The following is a 7556-nucleotide window of genomic DNA, read 5'->3' on the forward strand; positions in this document are numbered from 1 at the left end:
GAGCATCTTCTGGGTATATGCCCAGGAGTGGTATTGCTGGGTCCTCCAGTAGTACTATGTCCAATTTTGTGAGAAACTGCCAAACTGATTTCCAGAGGGGTTGTACGAGCTTGCAATCCCACCAGCAATGAAGCAGTGTTCCTCTTTCTCCACAACCTTGTCAGCATCTATTGTCGCCAGAGTTTTTGATCCTAGCCATTCTGACTGGTGTGAGGTGGAATCTCAGGGTTGTTTTGATTTGCATTTCCCTGATGACTACGGATGTTGAACATTTCTTTAAGTGCTTCTCAGCCATTCAATATTCCTCAGTTGAGAATTCTTTGTTTAGCTCTATACCTCATTTTTAATAGGGTTATTTGGTTCTCTGGAGTCTAACTTCTTGAGTTCTTTGTATATATTGGATATTACCACTCTATCAAATGTAGGATTGGTAAAGATCTTTTTCAAATCTGTTGGTTTCTGTTCTGTCCTATGGACAGTGTCCTTTGCCTTACAGAAGCTTTGCAATTTTATGAGGTCCCATTTGTCAATTCTTGATCTTATAGCACAAGCCATTGGTGTTCTGTTCAGGAAATTCTCCCCTGTACCCATATGTTCGAGGCTCTTTACCACATTCTCTTCTATTAGAGTCATCATATCTAGTTTTTTTGAGGAGGTCCTTGATCCATTTGGACCTGAGCTTTGTACTGGGAGATAAGAGTGGATCCATTTGCATTCTTCTACATGCAGACCACCAGTTGAGCCAGCACCATTTGTTGAAAATACAGTCCTCTTTTCACTGGATGGTTTTAGCTTCTTTGTCAAAGATCAAGTGACCATAGGTGTGTGAGTGCCATGGGCCAGCCAGCCTTGGCTCCTCAATCTGTGGGAGAAACAGAGTCCTGGTACAGGTCGACAAGATGTCAGCGGATTGACAGACATGACACAAGGGAGTGTTGGATCTGAATGTAATTCTCAAAGTAGGCATCAGGTTTTTATGGTCAATACAAAAGAGAAAGAAAAATCAGGCGGCGCAGTAGTCAAGGTACATCGAGGTCAGTGGGAGCACAATGAGCCTATAGAAAAGTATATACATGTAAATTGACAGGAACCAAGCAGTGGTCACAACTGAAAGAAAGTCAGATTTATCTAAGGTCATTTTAATCTTAGAAGCCAGGTGCAAATAGTTTCCATTGAGCTTATTGTATAGGTCACGACCAGCCAGTACTTAGTAAATGCCCAACTATAGCTAATTCTCTGGGCTAGCAGAGATATGCTCCAGGGGTCCCATTCTTGCTAACTTTACCTAGAATAAAATCATAATCTAATTTCTGAGAGTGACTCAGCTACAGTTCTAATGTGGTCTGCCCTAAGTGGCTGAAATGAGGATTTTTAGTTGACCCTGCCCTGGGATTATCAACTCCCATTCAGCAAACTTCAATGCCTGACCTCCTTCGCTATCTCCTTAACAATGCTGGAGGTGGTTAGTCTGAATGGGTAACATACTTTATGAAATTCCAGGCCAAGGTTTGGCTCAGCAAAGATTAGGGTATTGGAACATTGGTGAAGGTCAGTCAGAAAGCAACATCCAATTTTGTTTAGCTATTAATAAATCATTTCTTGGGGGGCACCTAGCACATGAGACCCTCCATCAACTATCACAAGGACAAATCTGGGCCACCTCTGAGTTAGGGAATGCCAAAAGGGGTTCCAGGAGAACAAAAGGGGGTTCCTTGAAGCTTTTTACCTCATGGAGTGCTGTCACAAAGGCTCGACTGGAGTGTGTATGACATGTGGGTTCATTTCTGGGTCTTCAATTATATTCCATTGATCCACCTGCCTGTCACTATACCAATACCATGCAGTTTTTTTTAAATCACTATTGCTCTATAGTATAGTATGGTATAGTATAGTATAGTATAGTATAGTATAGTATAGTATAGTATAGTATAGATTGAGGTCAGGGATGGTGATTTCTCCAGAAGTTCTTTTATTGTTGAGAACAGTTTTGGCTATCCTAGGTTTTTTGTTAATCCAAATGAATTTGAAAATCACTCTTTATAAGCGTAAGAAGAATTTTGACAGGGATTGCATTAAATCTGTTGATTGCTTTTGGTAAGATGGCCAATTTTACTATATTAATCCTGATAATCCATGAGCATGGGAGAGCTTTTCATTTTCTGAGGTCTTCTTGGATTTCTTTCTTCAGAGACTTGAAGTTCTTGTCATACAGATCTTTCACTTTTGTAATTAGAGTCACACTAAGATATTCTATATTGTTTGTGATTATTGTGAAGGGTATATTTTTCCCTAATTTCTTTCTAATCCCTTCTATCTTTTGAGTAGAGGAAGGCTACTGATTTGTTTGATTTAATTATTTATCCAGCAACTATGCTGAAGTTGTTTACCAGCTGTAGGAGTTCTCTGGTAGAATTTTTTGTGGTCACTTATGTGTATTATCACATCATCTGTGAATAGTGATAGCTTGACTTTCTTCTTCCCAGTTTTTGCCCCTTTGATCTCCTTTTGTTGTCTAATTGCTCTGGCTAGGACTTCAAGTACTATATTGAATAGGTAGGGAGAGAGTGAACAGTCTTGTCTAGTCCCTGATTTTAATGGGATTGCTGTGAGTTTCTCCTCATTTATTTTGATTTTGACTATTGGTTTGCTATATATTGCTTTTATTATATTTAGGTAGGCACCTTGAATTCCTGATCTCTCCAGTACTTTTAACATGAATGGGTATTGTATTTTGTCAAAGTCTTTTTCAGCATCTAATGAGATGATCATGTGTTTTTTTTTCTTTGAGTTTGTTTATGTAGTGGATTATGGTGATGTATTTCCATATTTTGAACCATCCCTGCAACCCTGGGATGAAGCCTACTTGATCATAGTGGATGATTATTTTGATGTGTTCTTGAATTCAGTTTGTGAGAATTTTATTGAGTATTTTTGCATCAATATTCATAAGGGAAATTGGTCTGAAGTTCTCTCTCTTTGTTAGGTCTTTGTGTGGTTTAGGTATGAGTGTAATTGTGTGGTGTCATAGAAAAAAATTGGGTAGTGTTCCTTCTGTTTCTATTTTGTGGAATAGTTTGAAGATTATTGGTATTAGATCTTCTTTGAAGGTCTGATAGAATTCTGCACTAAACCCATCTGGTCCTGGATTTTTTTTTTTTTTTTTTTTGGTTGGGAGACTTTTAATGACTGCTTAATGATGTGCCTTCATTTTCATTAAATTCTGTAGTTAATTTCTTTATTTCTTCTTTTTTTATGTTGTAGAACATGATTTTAATATTTTCAACTGTAAGTATTCAACAAACAGAATAATTATTTTAGGATGTATTTCGGTGTTATGTCTCCCTTTTCATTTCTGAGTTTATTAATTTGGACACTGTCTCTGTGTCCTCTGCTTAGTCTGGCTAAGGGTTTATCTATCTTGTTGATTTTCTCAAAGAGCCAGCTCCTGGTTTTGTTGTTGTTTGATAAGTTCTTTTTCTTTCTATTTGGTTGATTTCAGCCCTGAGTTGATTCTTTCCTGTCATCTACTCCTCTTGGATGTATTTACTTCATTTTGTTCTAGAACTTTCAGATGTGATGTCAAGCTGCTAGTATAAACTCTCTTCAGTTTCTTTTTGGAGGTACTTAAAGCTATGAGTTTTCCTCTCACCACTGCTTTCATTGTGCCCCATAAGTTTTGGTATGATGTGCCTTCATTTTCATTAAATTCTAAAGAGCCTTTAATTTCTTTCTTTATTTCTTCCTTGACCATGTTATTATTGAGTAGAGCATTGTTCAGCCTCCATGTGTATGTATGCTTTCTGTAGTTTTTGTTGATATTTGAAACCTGCCTTAATCTGTGGTCATCTGATAGAGTGTATGGGATCATTTCAATCTTCTTGTATTTGTTGAGGTCTGATTTGTGATGGTTACTTTTGGAGAAGGTACCATGAGGTGCTGAGAAGAGGTATATTCTTTTGCTTTAGGATGAAATGTTCTATAGATATCTGTTACATCCATTTGGTTCATAACTTCTGTTAATTTCACTGTGTCTCTGTTAAGTTTCTGTTTCCATGATCTCTCCATTGATAAGAATGGGGTGTTGAAGTCTTCCATTATTATTGTGTGGGGTGCAGAGTGTGCTTTAAGCTTTAGTAAAGTTTCTTTTATGAATGTGGGTGCCCTTGCATTTGGAGCATAGATGTTCAGAATTGAGAGTTCATCTTGGTAGATTTTACCTTTGACAAGTATGAAGTGTCCTCCCTTATCTTTTTTGATAACTTTTGGTTGAAAGTTAATTTTATTTGGTATTAGAATGGCTACTCCAGCTTGTTTCTTGGGACCATTTCCTTGGAAAATTGTTTTCCAACCTTTTATTCTGAGGTAGCGTCTGCCTTTGTTCTTTGTCACTGAGGTACGTTACCTGTATGCAACAAAATGCTGGGCCCTCTTTACATACCCAGTCTGTTGGTCTGTGTATTTTTATTGGGGAACTGAGTCCATTGATGTTAAGAGATATTAAGGAATAGTGATTGTTGCTTCCTGTTATTTTTGTTGGTAAAGGTGGAATTATGTTTGGCTATCTTCTTTTGGGTTTGTTGAAAGAAGATTATTTTCTTGCTTTTCCTAGAGTGTAGTTTCCCTCCTTGTTTTGGAGTTTTCCATGTATTATCCTTTGTAGGGCTGGATTTGTGGAAAGATATTGTGTAAATTTGGTTTTGTCATGGAATATCTTCTTTTCTCCATCTATGGTAATTGAGAGTTTTGCTGGGTATAGTAGCCTGGTCTGACATCATCCCAGGATCTTCTAGCTTTCATAGTCTCTGGTGAGAAGTCTGGTATAATTCTGACAGGCCTGTCTTTATATGTTACTTGACCTTTTCCCCTTACAGCCTTTAAAATTCTTTCTTTCTTTAATGCATTTGCTGTTTTGACTATTATGTGACAGGAGGAATTTCTTTTTGTTGTTGTTGTTGTTTGTTTGTTTGTTTGTTTTTAGGCAGGGTTTCCCTGTATAGCCCTGACTATCCTGGAACTCTGTAGACAAGGCTGGTTTCAAACTCAGAAATCAGCCTGCCTCTGCCTCCCAAGTGCTGAGATTAAAGGAGTGCGCCACCATTGCCAGGCCAAGGAATTTCTTTTCTGGTCTAGTCTATTTGGAGTTCTGTAGGCTTCTTGTATGTTCAGGGGCATCTTTTGCTTTAGGTTAGGAAAGTTTTCTTCTATAGTTTTGGCCTTTTAAGTTGGGAGTCTTCACTCTCTTCTATACCTATTATCCTTAGATTTGGTCTCATTGTGTCCTGGATTTCCTGGATGTTTTGAGTTAGGATCTTTTTGCATTTTTCATTTTCTTCTACTGTTGTGTCAATGTTTTCTATGGTATCTTCAGCCCTTGAGATTCTCTCTTCTATCTCTTGTATTCTGTTGGTGATGCTTGCATCTATGACTCCTGCTTCTTCCCTAGTTTTTCTAACTCCAGGGTTGTCTCCCTTTGTAATTTCTTTATTGTTTCTATTTCCATTTTTAGTTCTTGGACAGTTTTGTTCATTTCCTTCACCTGTTTGTGTTTTCTTGTAGTTCTTTAAGGGATTTTTGTGTTTCCTCTTGAAGGGCTTCTAGCTGTTTACCTGTGTTCTCCTGTATTTCTTTAAGGGAGTTATTTATGTTCTTCTTAAAGTTCTCTATCATTATCATGAGATGTGATTTTTAAATCAGCATCTTTCTTTTCCCATGTGTTGGTGTATCCAGGACTTGCTGTGGTGGGAGGACTGGGTTCTGCTAATGCCAAGTCAAATTGTTTTCTGTTGCTTATGTTTTTACACCTGCCTCTTGCCATTTGATTACCTCTGGTGTTAGTTGGTCTTGCTGTATCTGACTGGAGCCTGTCCTTCCTGTGGGCCTGTTAGCCTGTGATATTAGATGCATCAGCACCCCCAGGGAGACCAGCTCTCTCCTGGGCAGGATTTGGGTGTGGAGGACTATGGGACAGCATTAGGTCTGTGGAGCAGATGGAGGCCTCTTGGCTTCTCAAAACAAAAATTTCTATAAAATAATTATATAGGATATAACTGATTGTTACAACTTCCCTTAAGTAATTTATTGGTATCAATAGTCTTTTGGATTCTTTAGTATTTTTCTTTGTTAGGGCCTCTCATCTGTGATTATAGTTTTAAATACACTTTTTTATATGTTCACATTTTCGATTGTTTCTTCTGTTACTGTTTCAAATTGATTTCCATTGCTGTGAAAAACACCATTACCACAAGCAACTCCTGGAGGAAATGGTTTATTTCCTTGTATAGTGTCATTCTTTTTTCTTTTTTTCTTTTAAGATTTATTTTATTTCTATCAGTACACTGTAGCTGTCCTCAAACACACCAAAAGAGGGCATCAGATCTCATTACAGATGGTTGTGAGCCACCATGTGGTTACTGGGAATTGAATTCAGGACCTCTGGAAGAGCAGAGGCTAGTGCTCTTACCTGCTGAGCCATCTCTCCTGTCCATACAGTGCCATTCTATAACTTAGGGAAATCAAGGCAGAAACCTGGAGCAGATTCCGTGGAGGAAAGCTGCTTACAGAGTTCCAGGCTCATGTTTCTTTCTTCTACAGCTAAGGCTCACCTGCCTAGGGATGGTACTGCCCACAGTGGAAATATGGTGCTCCTATTTTAATGAACAATCAAAAAAGTTCCTAGACGTAGCCACTGGTTAATCTGATGGAGGAAATTCTTTGATTAGGATTCTATCTTTCCAAGTGGGTCAAGCTGACAAGCAAGGTTAGCTATCACAAGTCCATGCCTCATTAACTTGACACACAAACATGTCACTGCTAAGTCATAAACTTTCCTTGTCCCCAAAGAGATCATATTAATATCACAATATAAAACAGCCCAACTTTAAAATTCCCAATCCTTATTTAAAATGTTATTTAGATTTATTTATTTTATTTATATAAGTGCTTGGCCTGTATGCATGTATTTGTACCATGTGTGTGCCTAGTGTCCATTGAGGTCATAAGAAGGCACTAGATCCCCTAGATAGGATTTATGGATGGCTGTAAGCCATATAGGTGCTAGGAACTGAACTGTCTGGAAGAGCAGCAGTGCTCTTAATCACTGACCCATGTCTTCAACCTAAGTTTCACACTCTTTAAAATGTTTTCATTACTTTAATGTGTTTTCCTAGAAAATAAAAACAAGTTAAATATTTCTTATTCCAAAAGTGAAGAACCAGGGCATAAAAGCATTCTTAAGTCCAGTAGCATAGCTTCAAGTCTTATAGCTTAATGTCTGGCCACTAGGACTCACTTATAAACTTCTGGCTTCAAAGGCTTAGGTAGCTCTAGTTTAATGGCTCTACCACATGCAACACATGAGGTTTCTCTTATGGATTAAGGCAGGCTCCGCTCCACAGCTGCCTCTACCCTTGCTTACTGGCTTATCAGGCTCATACTCAGCCAGCTAACTTGCTTTCTCTCTTTCTCTTTCTCTCTCTCTTCTTTCTTTCTTCCTCCCTTTCTTCCTTTCTCCCTTTCTTTTTCTTTCTTTCTTTCTCTCTTTACCCCCTCCTTTCCTT

General features: G+C 38.1%; 1 protein-coding gene and 1 pseudogene across 1 annotated transcript in view; one reads left to right on the plus strand and one right to left on the minus strand.

Moving 5' to 3' along the window:
- Nucleotides 1-633, minus strand: part of LOC116098628 (cysteine-rich perinuclear theca protein 1-like) — a 1721-nt gene extending 1088 nt beyond the window's left edge. The window contains exon 1 of the mRNA XM_031381327.1: nt 610-633. Coding sequence (XP_031237187.1) covers nt 610-633 — 24 coding nt within the window. The remainder of the gene's footprint in view (nt 1-609) is intronic.
- Nucleotides 634-7031: 6398 nt separating this feature from the next.
- Nucleotides 7032-7556, plus strand: part of LOC116098680 — a 2238-nt pseudogene continuing 1713 nt past the window's right edge.

The sequence above is a fragment of the Mastomys coucha genome, chromosome X, assembly GCF_008632895.1.
Source record: "Mastomys coucha isolate ucsf_1 chromosome X, UCSF_Mcou_1, whole genome shotgun sequence".
In the NCBI taxonomy this organism is placed as follows: Eukaryota; Metazoa; Chordata; class Mammalia; order Rodentia; family Muridae; genus Mastomys; species Mastomys coucha.